The sequence below is a fragment of the Heliangelus exortis genome, chromosome 2 (genome assembly GCF_036169615.1).
Source record: "Heliangelus exortis chromosome 2, bHelExo1.hap1, whole genome shotgun sequence".
In the NCBI taxonomy this organism is placed as follows: Eukaryota; Metazoa; Chordata; class Aves; order Apodiformes; family Trochilidae; genus Heliangelus; species Heliangelus exortis.
The window spans coordinates 132,250,796-132,277,878 of NC_092423.1; the positions used below are offsets into that span (position 1 = coordinate 132,250,796).

Sequence of the window (27,083 nt, forward strand, 5' to 3'; positions counted from 1 at the left end):
GTGTGGTCCTTTCATCCAAATTAGAGTGATTCATTGTGTCTGGTCCATTAGCACCATCAGGGATAGGTGTGGGCCATAAAATCTGCATTAAGATTTCTAAATATGTCAAGGATAATCTTAAAATGAGATAAACTGAGATGTTTCAACTAAACTAAAAATGATCAATCAAAGTCATACATGTGGACTTCTGGTTGTTGAATCTTCCATTAAACTTCTACCCTAAGTGATTATGCTGTCTTAACAAACATAAAACTTGGACAGAGAATTGTATATTTGATTTATACTGTTACTTTAAAGTACCGTGTTTCCTGTTAGTAAAGATATATATGAAAATATCTAATAAAAACTTGCATAAAAGTTTTAAAATATTAGGAAGAAAACCACAGAAGGCTGTGGGTTTTTTTTTTACTCCTTATTTGTATTTCAAATTACTTAGAAGTAGGAATTTTTATATAATATTTTGTATACATTGTCCTCTATATTACATGTGTACTTCATAAATGCCTCACATTGTGCATTGTGAATATAATCCCAATAGAGCTGCACTGGATTATACAGCTAAAGTATTATACAGTTAAAGTACCTACAGAAAACTTTTTATTTTCCAAGGGAAAAAAAATTGTAATCTTTTACTGTTGCTAAAGCATGACTTCTTCTTATTCAGCTTTCATGACAAAAACATGCACTTTTATAAAGTAAAATACATACCCTGTGTTTTCAGTTTCAGACTATGTAATAACATAAATATATAATCAGCAGAATCTGTAACTACTGCTTATAGAAGCCTTCATTTATGTATTTTTTGTGTTTCTATAGTTAATGGATTCCTTAGATAAAAATAAAAACATATAATACATGAAATTTGGACTTCTGGAAATGGTAGTTTAAATCATCAGGTCCAGGGTAAGAGGAAGTGCAACAGAGAAAAGCAGCCAAAATTACTGCAAAACAGAAATTATTTTGTACCACACCATAACTAAACTGTAGATAAAGCTATCGTTGGGGATGGTTTCAGTGTAAATAGCAGGACAGTGGGACTGGACAGAATCAACCCATATGCAATATAAGTTATTTCATGTCTGCTAGAAAAACCTCTGAAATTGCCTCCTTGATATTCTAGAGTATCTGTTGTCACATTAACTGCCACAGGCCCAAATGAGCTTTGTATGAAGCAAGAGAGCAAATGTCAGATGATTAACATGCGTCGATGCTTTATTCCAGAATTTAACCTCTCAATGCATCCAGCATAAACTCAGTGTTTGTAGAATTGCAGCTGAGCCATACTGAACAGAGTATTCACCTATTAAGATTAAAAATGTGTTGCAAAAGTGAAACAAGTTACATTCAGACAAGTGCACTCAGAAAATATTTACTGGCAAGTATCAACATGGTCTAATTTGGAGGAAGAGAGACCAAATTCTTAGAGAAGGCATTAATTTACAACAGGTAAGTTAGCCCACTAGGAAAAATGCACAGTTATTTCAGTGTGAAATTGTGCAAGCAGGACTGCATTATATCTTGTCTACAGATAAGTTATATGTAGTGTGATTTCATCAGTACAGGTGCATGTCATCTCTGAAATAGTATTATCCAAAGTATTCAACTTTACAGCAAATCGGAAAGGTTCAACACCCATGGCAAATATCTGAGCACCGAGACACAATGATGGTGGATATGCTACCTGCAGGTATCATCTCACCAGGACAGAGGTGAAACTTGCCTTGTCAGTTTTCAGAACAGCTTCATCATCCTTATGCTAATCACAGGACCCACTAAGAACATTTGCTGCTGGTGGTCATTGTGAAAAACACCGGTGTACATACAACTTTCCCAAAGAAATTAACGGGACAGAGTAACAGGAGAAATACAAGGAAGTTGAGTCAAAAGAATGGTAACAAACTATGCTGATGTCCATCCCATGTTCTTTGGGAAAGGGAGACAGTAGCCAGAGGTAGTAAATGCAGTATAGACAAAATGGAGGAAGAAAAACAGGGCAGGGGAAATAGGGCAGGGGAGGAGCAGCTGTGAAGTGACACCTGGTGAAAAGGCTTCATAGGAGGGAAGGACAGGACTGGAAAGCCCATAAATACAGGGTGATGTGGGCAAGGGAAGCTCACTTTGTATTGAGAGGTACATTTTCCAGCATTTCTCTTCCTGTTCCTACCAGCTGGCTGTCACCTTTTCCAGGACTACATGACAATCAGCCATAAGGAGTCAATGGGACCCTCAGCCATGACCAGGTGTGCTCCTGAATCTGGGGAAGGTTTTGAAGATGGGCTCCAAGGGCATCCCAGAATCAGTAGAACAAGTTAAAGTTGCTTTTCAGAACCATTACTTTGTATCCAGGTTACAGTTAGATTTAACTTATTTTCATTTTATTGATTTGAAAAAAACCAACATTCTAGCTAGGTAACATGAGATTATCTCAATGTCTAGCTCACATCCAATTTGCCTTAGAGAAATTAATCAGCAATCATACTTGATATTAATTTAAAAAAAGAATCATATTAAAGTCATAAGAAGTGCTGGAAAATATTAACAGACCTAGAAGGTATTTTTTTGTTTGAATATTTTCTTTGGTCTGCTTTAGGTTTGTGGGTATATGGTGAAATATATGTTCAGTTTTGTCACTTGTCAAGTGATGATCTCTTGGGGTAAACAGCAGGGTTTCTCAGTTGCAGGGAATCCCAGCTGTCTTTTGGGATCCCATCTGTGTGTATGTCTTCTTTTTTTTTTTTTTAATTTCTTTTCTTTTTTTTTTTTTTTTTTTTTTTGTGTTTGAAACATTTGAGTGCTTGGTTCATTCACAGCGAAGTTTTCATTTTCTACTATGACAAAAAAACCCAACCAAACAAAAATAAACCACAAAAACAAAACTAAAGGTGAGGAATTTTCCACTCCAGATAAGAAGAATTCCCCAAAATTAATAGCCAAAAATTAATAGACTTGTAGACTAGAAATGATGGAAGTTGTTTCACAACCAGCCATTTGGCATGTGCAGCACTGCCATGCTAACTAGTAGTGCTACATAATGAAAATCCAGAGCCCTGGGAAGGAGAGATATGAGGACATTTTTTCTTCCATCTTATCCAACATACTGGGAAGTAACACTGACTTCTCCAGCACTGGTTTCATGGCCATCACAAGCAACAATTTTTCTGTCTCCTTTCTTCCATTTAGCATGCCAGAACATCAGTTACATCTGTGCAGGTAAACAGGTTCCTATACTCTTTTCATCCAGTCATAAGACAGGCATCTGATGGATGATACTTGAACACTTCCCTGAAATAAGGGATCCCATAAAGTTGTACGGTATCAACTAAGCCACTTATCATGGGCTGTCCACGGATTTAGGATAAATTAACTACATCTATTACATTTATATCAGGTTTTCAAAATGTATTTTTCAACCATAAGGGCTAAGGATTGCAAAATTTCTCTAGCATTTAATTCAAGTTTCAGGATCTCTCTAACAGACATAATGGGGGCTGTGAAAACCGAAATCCTGTGGCAATTGCACAGTTTCACAGTAGGTGTTTATAGGAGAGAGACTTCTGGTCTTTGATTTATTTGGTGATGTTTGTCATCAACATGGAACAATTGCACCAAAAAATTCCCCACATATGAAATCTTACATGAATTGAGAGAAGGTGCCTAGCTAAGAAAGCCATAGCCCCATGGAGTGTGACCATGGGCAGGGTTGCAGGGTTCCCAGAGAAGTCTTTGAGATCAATATTCTTCCCAGAGTGAACCCTCCTAGGAAAAAGATAAGAGCTTAATGGAAACTGCAGAGTTAGAAACTGAAAGACAGTCCATCTGACTGCAAAGAGAAAACAAAATGGGTATCTGTGTCTGTTTGTCTGCTGAGCCATTTGAATGGACTTGTCTTAGAGTTTGGTCAATTTGTATTCAGTTAGATGATCCAGAAATGCATTAAGATAATCAACGTAAGTGTGAAGTGATAAAAGCGGGGTTACTGCTCTTAGTATTCAAAAACATCTTAAAACCAATATTAATTAATTTGGGATAGTTTGAGAACTATGTAAATCTCTGCTTTTGCTCTGTCCAGAATGACCCCTAAGGAGCTGTTACCAACTGGACTGATTTGATGAGCCTACAAAGTATTGTTGTTTAAGTATGGTAGCTGCCAAAGGTGAACTTAACCTCTTGAGAGAGGATGTTCTTCAGTTTCCACGTTAGAATGTGTGTCAACCCTGTGACAATCAAATTGGATTTAATTTTAATTTTAATTTCAATTTGGAAACCTCCATTATTGTATCAACTGGTGTTTTACTATCCCAAATTCTTATCTGAAGGCATCTAAGGTATATTTGCAGTCTTGTTTTTAATTGCCTATATAAAGTACAGCTGGGCACAAGAACTTTCTCCAGGGTAACAAAAGAAATTTTCATAATCTTCTGCATTTTTTATGGGAACTCAAATTCTTTAGAAGGTTTAGACAGAAAATCTATTTGCAGGAACCAAAATACAATTAGAAGTAAAGGCCTTGAGTATCTTAGTTTTTTTAGCAACTTTCCTCTGTTTTGGTGAGAGTACATAAATAAAATAGTTTTGACATTGTAGAGCACTGTACTGACTGAATTTAAAAGAAAAGGTAAAGATAGAAATGCAGTGATTTTTTTAATAAACAGTACATCTCCTTAAATAATTTTGACAACTTTTTGAACACAATGTCTGGGACAGCATCAGCTCAGTACCTGTTTCTTGCTCTGGCACAGTTTCTTAGGAAACATCTAGTAACAATCAGGCATTTGACATCAGAATTTCATAGATTTCAAACAACTGGTTCATACCATATTTCTCTTCGGTGTGGGGGTTTCCTCAAGTTTCTGCCAGGCCACACACATTATATGTTAGAAATCTTTGCAGGGAAGAGCCCAGGTAATGTTAAGTTGTCATCACTGATTCCATTTAGCAGGAATGCAAAACTATTTTTGGCCCACTATGATGGCTCTTTTTATCTCCATTAACCTCTTGACTGAATATAAACATTTACTGAGGGTCACCTCCCTTGTTTGGCCAGTTGCTTCAAAGGTTAGTGAAAAGTGGATGCCTGCCTGGCCTCTTTCATCCTCATTAGTTGATTCTAATTGTTCCCTGGGAGATCACAGTTTTGACCCTGTTTGTCCTTGTCAAATTTGCCTAGTCATGGCATGAAGACAAAAAAATTTTGCTGACAAAACACTGAAATTGCACTTTCATATGAAAATGACTCAAATGTAGAATACATACATGTGCAGAGCAGTGAACAGTAGTTTTGTTCTCTAATGGGCCCTTGTTTCCAAAATGTGAGATTATTGTTGTATGGCCCTGATTTACTGATACCCGTGCTAGCAGATCACTATGATTGTACTTGGGCAGTAAGCAGAATGTTTGACAGGCTTTCAAAGTAATTTGTAGTAGTTCTTTTGGAGGGAGAAATAAAAATGTTTGGCTTTTAAAGTCTTACGTTTAAACAGTTCTACATTTCTGCTACTCTGTCAAGAATGCCTTTGTATAAAAAGGTACCTTCATTAAGCTAGAGATGTTTCTAATATTTTTTTCTAATAAAAAAACCACAGCATAAAGTAGCTAACATTTCCCACCACTGTTTTGGGAATGTTCAACTAAAAATTACAGTGTGACAAATACATCTTGGGAATTATGGGATGATTTTCATAGTAGACTCTGAGAGTAAGATCATTAATGCACTCCAAGTGGGATGGTGTCCCAAGGGTAAAGAGCTGTCATGAAGAACATCTTGCCCTGCCTGGAAGTTCTTCTGTGTCAAGCCAAAAAAGCCCATTTTCATATTCCTAGTAGATCTCAGTTGTGGTTGTATGGTTGGGGCAAAGGACCTGGCAGGTCTCAATTAGGTATCTCAAACAGATAGGTCCCAGGCTCCAGAGGTTGTAACCAGCACCTTAAATCCTGCAGACACTTAGTGCAGATTAAAAAGCACTGGTGTAATGCGCTCAAAGCACAATATCCTGCTTTACAAGCGGGTTGCTGCATTCTGCACCAGCTTCAGCTTTCAAATAGATTTAAAATGTAGCCTCAGGTATAGCACATTGCAGTAGTCTAATCTTGAGGTGATAAAGGCATGACTGATTTAACCATAGCTTCTTGTTATCTTGGACTGGGGTCTTTTCATTTTAACCATTTTAGGGAAAGGGCCTGCCCTGAATCAGCAGGCTTGCTTCATTTCTTGCTATGTAATAAGGGACAAGAGTAAGCCTTTGTCAGTGGTGAGCTCCTCCTATGAACACGTGAACCTCACAGGATGCCATACCCCAAGAAGTGCTGCGGTGGTCCTGACTCATCTTACAGCTCACACAATATGCCTCTGAGGTACTTCCAAGAGAAGCTATTGCCTGTCTCCCTTAGTGGAGCTGCCAAGCTTTACAAACAGCCAGGGCCTTGTGAAGTTTTGTTTTGATACTAAAAGAAGTTTATTTACATACCTGTGCAGTTTGGGAGCAGAGCAATGGGAGAATGGGAAATTCTTTTGAGGTGTCCACCAGCTTTTCTGGGCTAGCACAGCTGTGAGACAAAACACCCTGTTCCACCTCCAGCCTATCTCTAGTGCCTAGAGATCACTCACAGCTGCTGAACTGATTACAGGTTTTACTGCCAAGCCAAACTGGAAGGTAATCTATTGATCCTCATGTAATATTCTTTAAGTTCCAAAAAAGCTCTGTAAATGGAGTTACATCCTGACTGGTAGTGCTCAATCCACCTGCTGCTAATTCTGCTTGATTTCAGAAAGGGTGAGATACCAGCCTGGGCTCCTAAGAAACAGGGGCGTTGGCCTGGGACTAAGCCTACCACTTACTAAAGGATAGATTCATCTCGATAAGAAAGTAAAATTGTGACTCTATCTCATTTCTTCCTCAGCAGTATGTGGTTAACTACAATCCTTTCCCAAGACATATTTTTTTGTCCTGTCTATGTAGATAAAATCTATTGCCCGGCACAAGAAGATCCTGGTATTATTTGAGGCTTTCTGATACCACCTTAATGCAAATACTACCTTTACAGATGGGAGAGACACAATGAAATGTCAGATGTCTGGGAAGAGAAAACCAGAAATAGGAATGAGTTCCTATGAAAATTGAGTAGAGATCACTTCTGAACTTAAAAGATAGAATTTTGCTTTATTTTTTAACTTTGTCTTCAGCATCGAAAAATAAAAATTGTTTGAATGTCTGAATCATTTATGGTGTACATGGAAAAGTCCACTGCCTGGGTAATATAGCATTGTCTTTTGATTGAACTTGGAATTACCAGAGACTGAGAGCACTTACAAGCACAAAAAAAGATGTTAAAGGCTCGACTGAAATGACATTTGGAGAAATGCAGAATGTGATAGGAAAATGTCCTAGTCCTCCTCTTTATTATTGCTATGCCATGATGATTACTAACTTTCATGCTAAAACCTGTGTTTAATATGGGAATGATTCTCAGCTGTGTGAGGAATAGCCACTCTTCCTTGTTTCCATAGCAGTCTTAGAACTGTTTTGGTGTAAATTAACTAAAGTGCAAATTTTCTGCAATAGAATATGGAGGTAATACTTTGATAACTTCATCTCAGCTCTTATAGATCTTCAGTTCATGACTCATTTACATCATTGTTTTCTGTGCAGTGCATATGTAAATTCTTTGCATTGATTTCATAATTGGCAATGTTGGGTTCCTTGATAATTTATATATGACCTTAACCAAAATTATAAAACAAAAATTGTCTTGTTTATTGGACAATCACAAATCAGAATTTAAATTTAGATTTCAAATGCATGCAGTTGTATTGACACTTGTAATATTTCATATAAGCACTTTCTGCAACTTTCCATAGAAAAAGCAGTATTAGGAGTTGAGACATTGTGTGTAGGAATGTAATGTTATATAACTAAAATATTTTAAATAGTATCTTCTTTTCAATATTTTTTTTTGTATGTTTTGGGAACGTTATGTGTTCTCTTGTAATTCTTAATATACTTTGCTGCATCTCTAAACAGTCCTAAATAATAAATTTGGTCATCAAATCTGGCACGTCCATGTAAATATATGATTTTTTTTGTATCTTAAAAGTTTTTAGCCCTCTTAATCATACAGAATATCACAATAGAACATAACTGGAGCCAACTTGAGATTTATTGGTGGAATATAAAAACAGTTAATCAAATTATCTTAAAAAAGGTTGAAATATCTTGATCAGAGTTAGATCCCAGAAAAAGAAAATTAAAACAAACAAAAAAAAGTTACATAGAGGATGTACTTTGTACTCTGTTGCAGATTCATGCTTGATAAAGAGAAAAAGAACTGTGAATCATAGAATTCTAAATGGCATCTCAGTGCCACATACTGACAAACTCAGGATTGCTCACAGCTCTTTTGCCATTGATTAGTAAAAGGGGTTAAGTGTTAATAGGTTTCTTTATTTCTCAGCTTTAATTTCTCAAATACCAAAATTTCTAAATACAGAATCTGATACGTACACAGGAGCTGGTTTTGTTACATGTGTGTCTTTGCCTATAGTCCTTTCAGGTGCAGTGGATGTCATGCTTTATTTTTGTTCCTTTGAATTTAGTAATACAACTTCTTTACTGGTTTTTTTGGAGACAAAGTGCAATGATTCATTATTATTAATGATAATTATTACTATTTCAAACATCATAAAATCAGTCCTTAGCAAAAGGAGAAAAAATACATTATCTATTCAGAACAGTGTCCTATGATAATACAAATGTTACCCAGGACTGATCTTTGAAATGGATACTGATTCTTTAAATTCTTTCCTGTCTGTTTCAGGAAATAGTGAGATCCTGTTGATAGTGAAGTACAATGTGTCTAAAGTTCACTTCTAAATACTTGGTTCTTTGCTGTGAAAGTCATCTGCATTCCCTTTATAATTCTCAGCCACCAGAGATCTGCTTAATCTTGGAGATCTGATCCAATATCATTTGAAAAAATCCTTGATAATAGTTTCACAATCAATGAAAGAACTAAAGCTTACTGCTTGTGTCTTCTTTAAAAAAAAAAGTCCTGAGGCAGGGGAATAAGACCTTAGCTTATGGGTTTGGAGATTTTGTTGTTTGCAAATAAAATTATTATTACTATTATTATTCAAGTTCTTAATCAAGGCAAGCAAATGGCATCTGTTTGTTATCATCCTTCCTACAGAAGACAAAGGCTTCAGTCCCTATGGTACTGACTGCTGGCCCCAAGTGGTTGCTGGATGTGACTTGGCAAGGAGTAGAAGACAACAAAAACAACTGCATTGTGTACAGCAAAGGTAAACACAAGCTGATTTTTTTCTCTATTTTCTTGTGCAAGGTACTGAGATAAAAATATACCTGTTGCATAACAGGAAAATGAAGTAGTTTATTTCCCCCTAAGTGGAGCTGTTTTCATAAACGTTTTCCTACCCCTCTCTGGTTTTGCTCCATTTTTTTTTTTACTCTTTATTTTTTTTGTAATGATACAAAAATTTGATGTGGTGTCTGTAGTGTACTAAATGCTTTATAAACACAGGAGGACATTGGCTGACATAGGATGTACCGTCCATTTCTGGGAGTTAGTGTCTCTTGAGAAACATCAGTAAAATCTATACACTTTAAAAAGGTAGATTCTTACTGACATTTTATTGGACATATTGGATAACATTTCTTCACATTACATTAAATTGTAGACTACTAACTGAAATCTGGTTTTATAAGAAGAATTTGAACTTGATGGTACTATGATAAGGCTTCATGTCAGCATGGTAACAGAAGATAACTGAAACTGGATTTCAGGGTTGTCACCTCTGATGTTCTAGTCTCTGAATAGTGGCATGATGTGCTGATGCTTTACTGGAGTGTATTGGCTAGTGGCAATGCATCTCATAACTGTCCTGTGTGAATTGTAAGATTTGCTGAAGTCAGTATGAGGCACCCCAAACATTTTGTCTAATCTACCACATCTAACAGATACTTTGGTTCAAGATACAAAGGCTTTTGTCTTGCATCTTGAACCAGCCCAAAGAGCACTGATACCAGTCCACAGTGCCATGGACTGTGCACAACACTGTTTGGTGTGAAAGCTTTGTAAATGTTGTTATGGTATCATTATGGTATGCATTAAAAAAAATAAAAAACAAAAAAAGCAAAAAAAATCAAACCCAAATAAAAATAACAACAAAAAACACAAACAACAAAAAAAACTAAAATAAAAACAAACAACCCCCCACGCCCCTCCCCCAAAAAAAGCCCTGACTTGAAAGCCACCTAAATACATGGAATAAGAATTACTTATTGTAGCAGATTTTGGCATTGCCCACAAAGATCAGGTTGCAAAACTGTGACTTTCCTTCTCTGTATTTCAATCACTAATCTCAGCACTTTGTGAATACTTCAGAACATGCACTGTTCTTGTTTAATTTCTTTTAGGTTTTCTTTCTAACCAAACAGACCTACTGAGATCAAAGATTTGTTTGCTGAGGCAACCTAGTGACCATTTCAGCATACAAGCATCCAGGCAAATAAGCACCCATATCAATATATTAACATACAAAACACTAATCATAACATCAAAGACTCCTAAAAACTTACTAGAAACAATTACAACTTGTTCCTATAATCATTGCAATTTATACACTTATAAGAGGATTGCTTTTAAACTGCCACAAGCCTTTGAAAGTTGAAACGCTGAAAACAGGGAATTTGCATGTTAAAAATGAGTTGCACACCAGGGTCTTATAAATTCTTTCTATTATAATTGCAGAATGCCAACACATTCATTCTGCAACCTGAAACACCTGCAGTAGTAGAGAACTGGGCTCAGATCTAAAAAAGGGCTGAGCTGCCCTTCTTTTCACAGCTTGCTGATTGCTGCCCAAGTGGAAGAAGCAGGAAAGTGCTCTGAGTAACAAATACAGTGAAGGTTTCTTATGAATCCAGAGCTGCAGTTTTCTATTCATAGTATTGAATACTCACAGGCAAACTTCTCTGCAAAAACTTTTTAATGTAATTGGAAATTACTTTCACTCCAAAATATAGCTTCTGCAAATTCCCATAGGATGATGTCTTATCAAGTATTACATTCTTTCTGTAATTATAATAATACTTAGGACATATATACCAGTAAGACTTTTCATCTTCAAAGTACTTCACAAACACTAACTAATTCATTAGACAATTTCAGTGCTATTGGTCTGATTGAATCAATTGAAATACAATTACTTTTTTCAAATAGTAAGAACTTTCTTCAGATTGGTTCAATCTCAGTAGCCAAAAACATTAGTATTTTCATTCAACTGCTCTGCATTTTCTTTCACAGATGATCTGCTTATTTAGTGCTTGTTTAACAAGGTATTGTGAAGCAGTCATTCAGTGCTCAAGGTGAATTCTGTTATCTCTAGAGCAGATGTGTGTTATACCTAAAGTTGAGGATACATTTGAGCCCTAACTTATAAATATATGTTAAGGCATGCTACTTCACTATACTAGTACAGGAAATAAGTTGTAGATATGCTTTACCATCACTGCATTCTGTTCATTCCCTTCCACTTTGATGTGGCTGCTTTGTCATTTATTAAGCACCTATTCTTCCCTTGAGCCCTGCTGGGATTTTTGTACTGCAAAGATTAATTGGCCTCGATCACAAAACAATGTCAAATAGAAGATGGTAAAATAAATAAATAGAATAATGTTTCTTTCTTCAATTTGTATCTCATCATTCCAGATTACATTGCCTTGATTTGTGTTAGCTTTCTATCTCCTGTAGTGCCATTACTTCTAATGAAACTGTGTCAGCTGGAACGTAGTTGTAATTCGATGTTATGTTGCAGTTGCATGTGTATAATTTTGTTAGTTTGCTTAGCAATACATTGCTGTTTCTGAAAGCAATTAGCTGAACAAATGTGTGGAACTGTACATGTAAGATTTGGTCACCTGGGAACTGTTTTCCTTACTTTGCCCAAGATGTAATGAGAGGAATACAGTGGCACATATCTAAGAGGAAAATAAGTTTAACAATTCAGTACATGGTACCAGTCAGTCAGTTGCTGACTCAAGCCCATGCTGTATTTCTTTTTAGCTTAGTGATTTCTTTGAGAGCAGAATTCTCCCCACATCTTTCAGGAGACCATAAGAATGTCAGCCAGACTTCAGTTCACTAGAAGCTATGAGCACCGTAGTCACGTATGTATTGCACATGGAATAATCACAGGGAGAAGAGTCTGGCATGGAGATCCATGAAAGTGAGTTGGTGCTAGCCAGCTTCAAAACTCTCTATAAAATATTTTCCTGAGGCAAACAAACACAAAATGCATGGGCACATACATATGTGTGTATATATGATGCACATATATAGGATTCTATTGCTAATATTGCAATGGAACCACAATCTTCTATATAATTTTCTAGATTAAGAAAAAATTAATTACAATGATACATCAGAGTACCTTCAGAGTGAATAGCTGTGAAAACCTATTCAGTATTTGAAATAAAACCAATTTAGTCTAGGATCACTCATTTCTATCTGTATTTTTATAACTATAACTACATTTCCCCAGTACTAGGACAAATAGGAATCATAGTTGATTATATACCTTTTTTCAAGCTCTGATACAAGCTGGCTACTGGCATGTGCCATTATCCTATTCTGGTTTTTTAAAGGAAACTTTTACAGCTGGAATTACATTTGAAAGACATGATCTTTTTGTTTCAACATTTATGTCAAATTTCTCTTGTGTTTCAAAAATATTCAATAAATTAAGAGATGTTGTAGAAACAGTAACTGAAATTTTAGGGACAGATTTTACAAATTATACCTTATTTAGAATTATAAATATATTCTTTCCAAAAGCACCTAGAATTTCACTAATTCAAGCAAGATACATTAGTGGGCAGTATAAATACATGAACCACATGTAACGTAGTGCACTTGAGAAGCATTTGTGCCTAACAGAGTTGTCGACCAGACCTGGCAAATCTCTAAGACTGGAGTTAGGAGTCCCCCACAACCTAGGAGAATGTTGGGGTATTAATTGCAAATCTTCCACTAGGACTACAACGGATTTTAAAAAATGCAGCTGAATAGAAGAGAAACTGTAAAAAAATACAGTTGTGCAGACTGAAAACCATGCTCATATAACAGAATTTTTTCCAGGTATTATTTAAACCATTTTTGTGAAATGTATGGACACCGTATGTTTAGTGGCATTGTTAAAACAGGGTGTCTGTACAAATATTTAGCTGTGGGAATTATAAAATCATAAGGCGATTAAGTTAGCTAGTTGTGAAATTCCAATATTGCTTTTTAAATGACTTCAGGATATAGGAGGTGCTAAGGTTATTATCTGTTATCAGGAATACAGCGGAATTGTACGACTGGATAATAACTAAACAACTGACACAATGTAAAATTACATTATCAGTGTGTTAAAACAAAATTGCGCCCTAAAGGAGTCTACATGCCAGCTCAGAGCTGCAGTGTAATTATGCTTAACTCTGATAATTAAAATACAACGGAGATCAACAGAATCATTTTCATTAAGAAAATTATTAATGATGGTGGTATAACAGTAATTGATTGCAGAGCACCACAGGATAACTCTTTGCAGGAAAACCAACATGTTTAATGTGTGTCTGAGCTGGCGGGGTTGCGCTGTGTACCACCGAGCACGCTGCCCGGCCAGGTGGCAGATGCAGGGCACGTTTCCTGCTGCAAACCCCACATCAGAAAATGGCTGCTTTCAGGCTGCTGTGAGGAGAGAGAGGGCTGGGTGCTGGGGGTCAGGGTGGCTGGACAGGGTCGGAGGCAGCTGCCGAAAAGGAGCTGGCTGCCGGCAGCGACTTGCCTGCTTCTCAAGCCGTCCGTCATCTCATTTCACGTGTGGCGGTGTTTGGTTTTGCATTTCCATTAGTGATTTACTGATGCTATTTCCTCCTCTGCCTGGCCTCACTGAGTAGTTTATGCCCTTCGTTATTTCTGAGAGGATGTGAGAGAGGAAAAAAAAAAACCATCCTCGCCCCAGCGCAGTTCCACAAGCACTGCGTGACATCTCCGTAAGTAATTCCACAGGAGGGTCCTGTTAATTGTCCTGGTGCGGACATATGATATCGAATGCCATAAAAAGCTTCCATCCCTCCACAAGAGAAATTGCAGCCAGTGCCCACTGAGCAACTATAACAAAATCCTGGCTAGGGAGGATGTTGCCTAAGGGTAAGATCTGAGAATAGTAATTTTCTTTTGGTGAACACAAAACCGGGGAGGGGGGAGTGGGCAGGGGGAAAGGGTGGTGAGGAAATTCAGGAGAGTGCTTCTCCACACAGCTAAGGGATGGGTACTTGCTCAAACAGATGCTGCTTTTGAAAGCTGCCCAAAAAAGTCTATTCTCCAATCACAATGGAGAACAAGCCTGCTAGGGTGGATTTGCAGGATGAGATTAGTTAAAATGACAGCTGCCCACACTGAAACTGTGTCATGTAGCTAATTTATAAATAGAAATTTGAGAAGAGGCAGCACACACAAGAGGGCAGAGCAGAAGTCAGGGCTGGAAGACAGAAGGCTGTGCTCAGCTTGGCCAGTGCTTCCCTGGTTGTGCTGTCCAGTGTTTGTCTAAATATATGTCTGTAAATATATAATTGTGCACTTAACTTCACTAGTACTGAGATGAGTTATTTAGCTGATGTGTGTGCCATGCATTGGAGTGTAATACTGTAAAAGTGTTACATGAAACTAATAGTAAGCATGAAAGGTTATTTTTTTTTTAATTAATTTTGCCAATTTAAAATAGTCTTTTTTTTTTAACATATAGGAAAAGTCAGATATTGCAACAGAAAGGTTCTGTATTTTTCTTTAGTGATAGGGGATTGCTTTTCTTAATTGTTCCATGAGAATCTTGATACCATGTTTTCCCCAGCAAATACTTTTTTTTTCCCCTGCAACTTGAGGCAATGTAATGGTACATTGCATCACAGACATACAACATCAGAGACCCTAATGAGACACAGGTCAAACATCGTAAGGGGTTTAAACACTGCTGCATTAGAATAAGAGTGTATTTTGTTTTGGGTCAGAGAACAAGCTGTTTAATAGGCCAAAGGTTAACTTGGGGCATATATTTTAGATTGCAAGGGGCTTTTTCCCACTTGCTATTAAGAGCAAATTGACTGAATTTAGTCTGTTCCACATGGACAGGCAGAGAACTGCAGTATCTGCTGTCCCTCTGGATGCCTCCATTAGCTAAACAACGTGCTGAAGCCTTTGATGGTGCTATGGGTTTTTGTTCTTTCTTGGTATCCTCTGACAAAAACCTGATATTTTAACAAAATGCAAGTGATCCTTTTACTAATATCAAAGGCCCATGGAAGTCCTTGTTTTACATTTTGTTTTTCACAATACTAAAAAACTGCAATATGATTAAATGTATAATGCTGACATAACATGGTATCTCTATAAGGGCAATATACCTTCACAGACATTGAAAGAAACTGTCATAGATTCAGACATAAAGATACGAATGGTAGGCAAGTAGATGGCACCATTCATGTTGGTTTTTCAGGGGTGTTGAGAAAAGAAGCTGCCTAATGCCACTGTTTCAAAGGGAAGTATTGCAAATCAGTCCTACTACTTCACTCCCTGGACACAGAAGGAGAAAATATTTTTCCCCATGACCAGCAATATTTATTGCTTGCTGATGGCAGACACAACTCAGACACAATTCAGCTTCAAACAACTCATAAAGAAGGATTGTACTTTTCCCTTATTTTCATTTTTACCTATGCAAATAGATCCAATGGGAGATTATCTGCTTAAAGGAGTTTAGAGTTCAGGGCCTTGTGTGTGGTATTACTTATCTACAAGGAAAAAGGTTGTTTTACATGTCTTTATGGAATTAGTATAATATGTATATAATAGCATACAGCCAATTATTACATGCCCTTTAAATTCCAATGACTGGTAAAAATAAATTTAAACATTATCCAAAGTTGGGGTTTTTTTCAATATATGTATTGCCCCTCATTTTCCTAAATCAATTGCAGAAGAATCAGTCATCTAGAAATCATTTTGAGAAAAATGTTGTCATAATTTTCAGAATATGACATAGAGACCAAATTTGCTTTATTTTCTTTTAAATTAAATCCATCCATTATGCTAAATAAAAACTGAGGACTGTAGCAAACCTTGTGACCCCTGTGTCTCATGGTGGCATTACCTCTGTCATCTTCCCTGCAAAGAAAAAGGGGAAAAAAAAGCCCCCAAATTTGCTGAGCCACACATTTCAAGTTGTCGACAACCCCATCCACAAGAAAACAGAAGAAAATATATTTGCACTCTGTCCTGTCAAAAGGCTTTTGCCTTATCTTGAGAGACTGTCAGGGCAGGAACATCATGGAATGGACAGGAGTCTATTAAATTAATAAGCTGCTGGATGGTGTCTGGAGAGTTATGATGCTCCATAAATCCAGTTTGATCATGGTGGACAAGGTTTAAATCTGCAGCTTTCTAATACACATCCAGGTCCTGGATTGGATTTGAAGTTTTGTACTGGAGACACAGAGATAGTCCTGCAGCTTGCATTAAGATTTATCTTTTTTTTTTTCTTTATTTCTTTTTTTCTTTTTTTTTTCCCCTACACTTCTTGACAAAAATGAAAACACCTTAGGGATCTTGGCAAATGTTACTACTTGAAATGAAAGAGTTGTTGTCAAGGTGAAACCATGACCTAGAGGCCTAAAAGCAAACCTTGGTCAGTCTTTTCAGGCAGCTCCATTGGTGCTGAGTATAAAACACCTGTACAGAAGGAAACAGGGTTTCATCCAGATTCATCTCTCGACTGTTTTATAGTGTTTCCCATCAAATATACCTACTTGGTATTTGTGATGTAATACAAACTAGTGCTGTGCCATGTAAAAGCAAAGGCTAAAAAAATATAGAAATATATTCTTCCCCCACTGGAGGTGGTTCTATGTGTAACTGACAGTGTGGTGTGAAATTTTGGTGCCAGCTACCTCTAGATGGATTAAGCCCAATGGCAGAAAATAGAAGGAGACTCTTCCATAGCATTCAAGGTGCCAAGCTCCCAGGAACACCTGTGTGACATGCAGCCATGCTGTCTGTGTAGAGCTGGACTGCCTGGAATGCCATGTAAAAAATTAAATAAAGAATCATGGTGGATGGGTTTTATTTCTAACTCCTTACAAGCAGGGCCATTACTATGGCACAACAGGTGGAATTCTCTTGGCCACTTAATTGTACCTATAAACCAGTGTTTCATTATTAGGTACCTAAGCTCATCTTCTGATTACTCTGAGGGCTCTGGTAGGTGATTGTTGTTCTTGCTTACATGGGCAATGGCACAGCCAGCAGTTCTCTCTTGTAAATTCCCTAGCCAGGTTTTTAATTTATTTATTGATAGTATTTAGAATCTGTATTACTTTTAAAAGCAATCTGTTGTCAATTTTCTTTCCTTGCTAATTTAGGACCTTAAAGAAATTTCTTGATGTTAAAGGAGTAATAACAATGTGTGTGTTAAAGAAATGGATAGCTTCTGTAGCAATGCCAAAGACACAGATTTGTTTTGTGCCCAGGAAAATAGATTCAGAGCTGAAAGCAATTGAAAAAGCTCTTTTGGTGTCTAGGTTTACTTAAACAGAAATTGGAATCAAGATGTAACCTTCAGTCACATCCATACATATATCTCCCTCCATTGTCTTACAGAAATTACCTAAGAGCTGTAGCCAGGGATCATATGTGACTGAATCCTGACCTCTCTATTGATCCTTGCAATTATTCTGTGGACTCTGTGATCCAAAGATCACTGTCAGCATTTCTCTCCTTCTCCCATGGCATTCTATCACTGCTCCCTTTGCAGACAGAGGCCACAAGAATCAGGACATCACAATGGGGCACTGTGACACTGAGGCCAGCAATGTGGACCACATCCATTTTTCCTAATGCGATGGCAATTGCACCCTGTTGTTAGAGGAAGGTTACAAGTGTGGATCATCAAGTAGGAAGGAGGAAGAGTAGAAAAATAACTCCAGCCTGGTGGGAAATCTGGGAGTCACTCATTGCAGCCCCCCTTATGGATGAGGGAGGATGCTCCCACTGCAGGCAGCTGCTTGTGTCCTCACCAGTGCTGGGGCATCCCTCAGGCTTCCCACTGTTAGTCTTCTCTGAAGAAAACTGAAGAAAGTGTGGAGAGGTAGCAACCTGCTTTGGTGTGTGTTTAAGGAATGAAGTCCTGTCATTGCAGGCACAGAGAACTGAGCAGCTTTCTTACAGTGGAATTTATTTTGTTACAAACAGAAGAGGAAAAAAAAAATCAGAGTTGATTTTTTCTTTCTTGTTTCAGTGTTTTTCTGTCAGGGCACGCTGGGCAATGCGATGCTGACAAACAGCAAATGGTGATTTTTTTAGCAAGTTGGAATGCTGAAGCAGATTTAGTAGAGATGTTCTGTGATGAGCAGTGATGCACATGACTGAGTTGGTCAGAGGCTTGCAGAACCAAGGTTTATTGCTGGAGCAGAAATTGCCAGTAACATAATTTCTTACGATAATATCATAGTATACAGGCTACATGCTGTATACATAGTATACAGTATATATACATTCATAAATACATGCATACATACATAAATACTTATATATATAACTCAGGCCTCAGTCAGTGTCTCACTCAAGACACAGAAGGTTCTGAAATATTCCTATAGCCACAATATATACTTCTGCATAGACAATTCCAGCTGTTCTCAAAAATTTCACCTTCACAGGTTAATAATCATTGAAAGGACATTTATCAAATTTTGTTTGGAAGAGTTTGGAATTGTTTGAATTTAAAAGTTAGAATAAGGCCTTGCATTAGCTCTATGAATTACAGAAGAATGTTAGTTTTGCAATAAACTTGTAAAAGTAAAATATGGCACAGGGAAAAACATTGATTTTGGGGAGTGAAAACCAATGTAAAAAGAATATCGAAAAGTTATATTGCATAAGAAATACTATAAGACAACTGAATTCAGTGTTAGTCAGATGGATTCATAACTTCTATAACTTATTTAAAAGTAGAACATAGATAATACATACTGGGTGATAACATGATTTTAGTGAATGGAGAGTTCTTGTTTGTGTTGATACAGAAACACACACAGACTGAAAATTTGCTTTTACAATTGAATATATAAAAGTAATGTGGAAGCAACATATTGAGTAGTTAGGACAGTGCACATATGATCTAAGATCTGAAAAAATGAAAGAAATTTGTGAGAAAACCAAGGATCAGTGGGTTAATGGGAACTGACTGATAAACCCTTACCTTCAACTTGGAAACTGCTGTTAGCTGAAACAAATGTTCATAAATGTAGGAACCAAAGCATCTGAGACATAGGGGAGACAACTGTGTCTTTGGCTTGCCAAAATGTTTGCTGAAATTTTAAGATGGGCAATTGAACTTAAAGTATGAGATGAAAAGGAACTGTTTCACACTAGGAAATGAGAGTGGTGCCATCAAGAGATCACTATGTGTCTTCTATTAATAAACTGTTCTCTTAAATGTGAACAGGCTTGCTTTTATGGTGGCTGCATGTGCATGTTAATAGATTTAAATTATGTGAGGTTTAAATGCATTTTCAAGTTACAATTAAATGAAAATTTAAAATAAGACTGACAGTTTGCTAAGGCTAAGGCAGTTTTATGATTAAGGTTCAATTAAATTATATTTATCATTGGAGCAAATGAAGTATAAAATCACAAACAATGATATTTTTCAGTGGCTTACTTTGGTGGAAAGTGTAGCCTGGAGTATGACTTTCAGAGTTTTATCTTCCATTCCCTCCTAAAGTAAAAATTAATTAGGGCTAAACAAGCATTGGCTATGTGTTCAGAACACCATCCTGAGAATCTTTCGTGGACCAGTGGTCCAGGAGCAATTTACAAAGAAAGCTGTTTTGTGATGCAAAGCATTATGTAGTTTATTTTGATTTAGCTAGGTAAGTTAGGGGCAAAGTTGAAATTTTAATAATTGTTTAAAGAAAGAAACATTTTTGTTGCTTTCATGGAAGTGACTTTCAGCCCTTTACACTCACTCAGATGACCTGCTGAGATCAAGTCTTTAAACAGTTCTTTCTCTTTTCATCTATTTTGTATGTAAATCCCTAAATGCCATGAGCTTTGCAGTAAGTCAAGGAGAGAATTCTAGTTTTGTACATGCAAGCTAATTCTCTATTACATACACTGCACCATAACATGTGAAAGATTTTCTGGCTTGCCACAATATATATGGTCATCAGCTTTATACAAGTGTGGCACTTCTCTGTCTTTCTCAAAACACTTCCAATAATTTGCTATTTATTTTCTCTTCATGTTTCCTACAGAAATGCATGTAAGAGAATAACAATCTGCATTCTGGGTTTTTGGTTTGATCTTAGTTTTATAATCTGAGATTTAACAAGTGGATTAACTTCGGATGTTGAACAACTTGAGTTTTTTCCACGGATTTAAAAACTGATCCACAGCCTTATAAAAATTTTTCTTTCCAAAACGCCATTCCTCTTCTTTATAAGAATGTTCCTAAGTGATGGTAGGCAGAAAAAATTCATTTCAGATCCATTACACCTAAGAAAAGCCTTTAATGTATTCAGATAGAAGATTCCAAAAAGTGATGAACTGATAGATGGCCTTCCTCTCTTTAAGAGCATATGTACATATGCAGTGAACTGAAGCATGATCCTTGTGTTAGCACTTGGATTTTTGTTGTATGTTGCTAATTATTGCAAAGTCTAAGCATGTGAACAGTTTAATACTCAAAGGTCTAATTGTACAGGGAGTATTCAGTTCCTGAGCCAGAGAAGTCTCCAAAGGCACCCACTGAGAAGTTCTTTCCTTAAGAATAGCATTTTTTAAAAATAGTCTCTTTTTGGCTGTTAAACTGTTACATTGGAGATCTAAAGAGTTTGTCCTTAAACTGAAGATATTGAAAGAAATTATTAAGTTCAGGACTGCTATTTTTGTGCATCAGTCTTGTATGGTTGTATGATGCCCCCTGTGTTGTCTCTGGTGATTCTTCTGTAGTGTTACAGAAGAATCATAGGAATTGATAAGATGAGGTTTCCTTTGCACACAGTATCCTGACAGCCTGACATCAATAACTGATGCATTCTTTATTTTTACATAGTTCCTTTACCTTCATTTTTTCAGGAGGTAAGTTGGGTCAACTTGCCTTTGCAATTGGCATTCTCCAGCCACTATTACTAATAATGTTGGCTACTGAGGAAGAAGAAGCCTGCAGTTTTTAACAGTAAATATAAATCTAATTCTGGGTTTTGAAAATGGCCTATCAGATTTTAGCTGTGTGCCATGAATCAAACACTTGATTTATCAAACTGAGTCATTTTACGTAGTAGCAACTTGTCAGAGCCTGGTAAAAGGTTACCTGTGATTCATACTGCAATGAATTTTTTAGCTGTATCCGCCCAAAAATTCTCTAGTTGGTGCATATACCCAGCTGGGCATGATAAAAAAATATCTACACTGTTCCTTTCCTAATTATTTATTTCCTAATTGATTTTACTTAGGAAACAATCCTACTTTTCTTTGGTATTATTGAAGACATCTTAGAGTTTTAAACTCAGTATTTGAGTAGAGTTACTATATTATTTCATTTATTCTGACATAACTATTATTTCTATGGCCAATAGACTTTTTTTCCATAGCACTAAATCCTTAAGACAGGAAATATCTGTTAGTGTTTGGGGATGTTTAAAATATTTTCAGTATATAACACTTGGCTGGTGCTCTTTTTTTTTTTTTTTTTTCTTTTTTTTGCATCAGTCTGTTACCTTCATTGACATAAGCTGTACAAAATGGACATAGTAGAGAGCCTTCTCAGAATATCCAAAAAAGGATGAACCAAGTCTCTCAGTAGTCCTTTCTAGCATTTATACCATATCATCATTGTAAGCACCTAATGAATCTGAACTCTTCCCTCCAGATACAGAAAAATATTTCACCAGACAGAGTTAAGTCATCAGCAGGGACATAGAAGTCCCCTGACATCATGTCATCACAGGTCCTAAATATTACATTACAAGTGCAGCTCATCTTTGGCAAACTAAACCAAAATTCCTTTAGGATTTTTTAATATAAAATTATTACTTTCTTCTTGCATGAGCAACTCACACTGAGTTGCTTAGAATTTGAAATCTTTCCTATCATCAGTTCAAGAGGTAGTGTGAGCTACAAAAATATTGAGGTAAACTTGTCATTGTTTTTTCAAACAGAGAAGAAACCAATACTTGAAATACTAGCAGCAGTACTAGCTTGAAATATTAGCTGACGTGGATTTGGGAAGAGGTTGTAATTCTTGCATTTTTTTTTTTTTCCAGATTGTTCCCCTTCTTATTTCATAAGGCATTATGTAAATTTTTTACGGAGGGAAATTGTGAAATCTTTTTATTCTTTTGGAGTAAAGAAAATGCATAAAGGCAATGAAATGGACTAAACATTATGTTATTCTACATTGTCAGATTTTGTATGGGTCTCCCTCATACTTCTCAGGTTCTAGTCTTCTGTTGATATAGTTTCAATAGACAGAGGAAAGTGCAAGGACTAGGACCAGCTTTGACAGCTTTTTTTTTCATTCTTTTTTTTTTTTTTTTTTCCTCCTCCTCTTTTAATCCCTGTGGGGCTCTGTGATTTTTCATAGCTGGACTAAAGTTGTGTCAACGGGAGACTTGCACCATAAAGACTGAAATGTTAAAGAAAGCTACAAGGAACAGCTTTGAGGCAAGGTTTCAAGCTTTGTCATCACGCTTGAAGAATTTTCTGTTTAATGTACTGTAATGCAGTATTCAATGGGGACAAGTTTAATTGAGTTTTACACAACCCAGTTGGGAGTAGCGCTGCAAGGTAGGTGATGTCTAGGTTTTTAATCTTCCACTCCAGAGAGGCTTGTTGACGAAGTGGTTCTTTCTCTTTGTAAGAAAAAAGGGAAGCATGAGAAATGATACATCCGTGGATAAAACCAATTGGCAACCCCCAAAGGAATGAGGGCGATAAGGCGAATCCAGCACTTGTAAGAAATAAAAGAATCCAACTGTTCATTTAAATGAGAAACAACACGTGTGATTGAGGAGGCAGGGAGGCTGGGCGCTGGAGTGGGGAGGAAGGGACTAACAAACAGAGTGGCTGGTGTCACTTAGGCGTCCCGCACAAACAAGCCAGGGTTTCTTAGGTGGATTACCAAAGAGATAGTTAACGACATGTATTTTTTAATGAACAAGGAGAGCCAGGCATTTCCTCTATCAGAGAAAGTGGCTGAAGTGGCAGGAGGGAGGAAGCTGCTGTTAGGCAAGCCCTACTTAAAGAATTGCTATTCCTTCCCCCAGGCCTAACAGCAGCTCTCTATCAAACAGTGTAAAAATAGCACTGGACCCTGTCAAAGAGAAAATAATACCTTCTGTGTAAGCCTTAAGTGTATTAAACTCTAGTCCTGTTCAAGTTACTCCTGCTAGAACTTAAGCAGCCAAAAGGATAAAAGTGTGCAGTCAATATCCTGCCAAATAATCTCACCACTTTGGCTCTGCATCCCTGCTATAGCAAAAGATGTTTCATTAGCCCTAAAAGCACTGTCTGCCCATCATTAAAAATTCTGCTTTTGCCAATCATGTACAAGTACATGTTATAGCATATCTTAATTTTCACTTGTAAAGCAATACCAATACTGTTCCCCTTGTTTTCTCTTAAGATATTTCAGAGATTTGACCTAGTGTGTGACAGAAACTGTTTTGTCATTTAATGATCATGTTGACATTTATATACTCAGAGATATTTTCCTCCTCTCTCTGGAGTCATTCACTGATGGAGACACTGTTGCACCATGACGGGGTTCAGGTTTTTTCTGTCACATTAACAACATACCTTATTTCAGTTCATCACAACCAAGAGGACTTAACACAGTGGGTTTTTTCCATAAAAGATTGAAGACCAAGATTGGCATGAAGTCAAACAAGCAGTAGTTGAGGGGTGTTTTGATGCCAAGTGAGATATATCTTTTGGGGAAGCCGTGGTGCAAGGAGAGCAGCCAGCCAGCCCAGCCCAGTGTCCCTCTACCCCGCTCCCATGGAGCCACCTTCTAGTGCCACAAACAAGCCCCAGCTGCAAGTTCAGCCTCACACCTTTTTACAAACTCACCAGGACCCCTTTCTTGGCCCAGGGGAGGGAAGCTGGCTGTTGCAGCTAGTCCAGCCTTCTCTCAGGAGCAGAGCAAGGGGTGTTTTTTCACGACAGCCTGGAAAGCCTCAGTAACCAGTGATTGTGTAGGAGGCTTGAATTTCACCCACAGAACAGATATGGTGAGAGAAATTGGAAATTGCAGCAGAATATGCAGAATTTGCACTGTGATTCTATCCGTGGTACCACCAGAATCCATGTTAAATTTATAAATACAGTACACATGCAAAGTGTAGAGCTGAGCAAATAATTCACAATGAATAATTTATCTGACAAATTTAGCCTTTTTTTTGCTCATGAAATATCCATGAACAGATCTCTGATTTGTAACTGCAACCTTTACAGTGCATTAGCATAGGTTGTTTTTTTTTTTTTTAATTTAATTTCCCTGTGTAGTTTGGTGGAAAAAGTAATTCCCTGTTATTAATCATATTAACATTTTAAATAGTCTAAAAGTAGGCTTTGAAGTTCAGCCATCAACTAAGGAGCTGAAGGAGATAGGTGTTTTTACCTTGCTGCTGCTGTGGCTTGTAGGCAACAGTTAGAAGGAGACATCACAGCAATTTTTATATTTGCAGCCTCTCCATTTGGCATAATGAAATACAGAACTTTCTCATCTTTACTGGAAGCGAATATTCTGAACAATAATGTTCACTGAAGCACAGATTTTGGATTCAAAGCTGAGGTGGGAGAGCTTGGGAGGATGGGACTGCTCCCTCAACTTTTTAAATAACAGAATTTTGAAAGATTTTGCTCGTCTCTGTTGTAATACATGCAATATAACCCTGTTATATCCTGGCAGTGACATCCTGTGATCTATCTGCAAGGGCTGAAAAAATGGGGAGAAATAAGACTCACATTTCAAAAGGCCTTAGCAGAATTTGAAGCACTGTTTTCAAAATTAATAGCTTGTGGTTATATAAATATTAAGTAAAAGACTGAGGGGGTCTGAAGTAAGCAGTTTGAAAACATAGCATTAGCAGACAAGCTTACTGAAGATCCTTAGAAGATACATATTTTCAGAATCTTTTTGTCTTTCTAATCTACTATATTTGAATACAGTCAAGCAAAATGATCACTATTTACTATAGACCAAACCTTGCAGAGTTTAACTCTTTTCAGTTAAGCTGTCAAGTGAATTTTTTGCATCTTTTTAAAAAATACAGATCTACACTGCTACTGTTGATAACTTTTCAATTTAAGGAAATTCCTCCCATTATTCCAAAATTTCCAAAATATACCAAATTTTATCTTTATTTATGTAAAGCTGATCCTCACAGAGAATGCTGAAGAAATAAGCAGGAATATAAGAAAATTCTGTTGCGAAACTTTAATCAAGTGGGGCTCCTATAACCAAAAGAATGCATTTTTGCTTTATTTCACATACTTAAGGATAATGGTTTTTTAGGCTCTCAGATTAACCATATAGCTCTGCTTGGAAGAACAGCTAGAATAGTAATATCTATCTGGTCAATTATCTTCTTATTGTCTGCATTCATAGTAAATCTGTCAGCTTTGCTGGGGAAAAGGTTTACTTTCTTATTTCTAATAGTATGCTAAAATTCTATACACCTAAGAAAGATTCCATTGAATCTTACTCATATAGATTCCTCCTCAGAACATTTCAATAAGTTCCAAGAAGTTTTATAGCAGTTCAAACCTACTGATGACATTGAATGCCTTCAACAGCTGCCATTAAAAGAAGACCCAGTTTGGCCCTCAGAAACACCCATACTCAGTCACGAGTGATGTAGGAAGGACCCATCTTGACAGCAGAGGCAGGATGAGTTTACCAAACTGTTATTTCTTAGAAACTGATCCACTGAACATAGAAACAATTGAGGTACCAGGAAAAGCTCTGCCTCTGATTATAATAGGACATGATTAGAAATAATAAAAATAAGTAATTCACTAATTCCTTCTTTGGTATTGTATAATAACAAAAAAAAAAAAAAAATCTTCAGGACATTTGAAAATAAATCCCACAGCAATAAGCTAAACATTTTATGAAGAAGGAAGAAATTTTGGCGTCTCTCCATTATGAAGACATGAGACAGTTTTGCTTTGTTACAAGAAAAATATGCATAAGATACTTTGCTTGCATTCTTTATAGAGCTGCTTCAAGCAGAGAAAAACTCAAATATTCTCAGTGACAGAAGAATTCATACAGTCCCCAAAAGTGCTGTTATAGGTAGATTAGAATATAACAAAAGCAGATACTGTTGCAGGTCCTCTGGAATGATCCCGAGTGCTGCTTTCCATCTATTCATGCATACATCCAAATTCATTGAAATCAGGGCTCAGCCTGAACGGACATCCCTGAGCAGATATAGTGAAACCCAGGTAAAGCAAGATCAGTATCAGCAGAACTTGGATGTAGTTCAAGTGGCAAACTAGGTCAAGGCTGTAGATCTGATTCTGATCTGTATTCTTCCCAGCATTCCATTTTTAAATGACATAATTTCACAGCTGGGGATGGAATAAGATCGGGGAACAGGGGATTTTCCTAGTACTACCATATTTGACATCTTTGTCCCTCTCACAGAAATACAAGTACATGTGAATGTTTGTCACCTATGGGAAATAAAATAAAACAGAACCTTTCTCTTCAGGAGGTCCTCATGCAGAAAACCAAGGCAATCTATAGACCACCTATGTATTTCCCTCGGTTGCATTTAGAAATAATGTTTTGGTGAAGCACAGGTCTCCAGCCTTCATAAGGTCATAGACACCAATACTTAACAAGGATATCAATCCCAAATTTATTTTTTGAAGTAATAAGTTCCAATAATATTTTTCATTTCCATTATTTCACATGTAAATAGTCATCCAGAGATAACAGGCACATCCACACCTGAAGACAT

The 27,083-nt window shown here is 36.9% G+C and overlaps 1 protein-coding gene across 4 annotated transcripts in view; it reads left to right on the plus strand.

Annotated features, from left to right (window-relative positions):
• The window catches only part of ZFPM2 (zinc finger protein, FOG family member 2), a 307,375-nt gene that overhangs the window by 192,962 nt on the left and 87,330 nt on the right, over positions 1–27,083 (plus strand). For all 4 annotated transcript variants that reach the window (XM_071738185.1, XM_071738186.1, XM_071738184.1 and 1 more), the window contains one exon: positions 9,184–9,295. In XM_071738185.1, the coding sequence (XP_071594286.1) occupies positions 9,184–9,295 (112 nt within the window). The remainder of the gene's footprint in view (positions 1–9,183; positions 9,296–27,083) is intronic.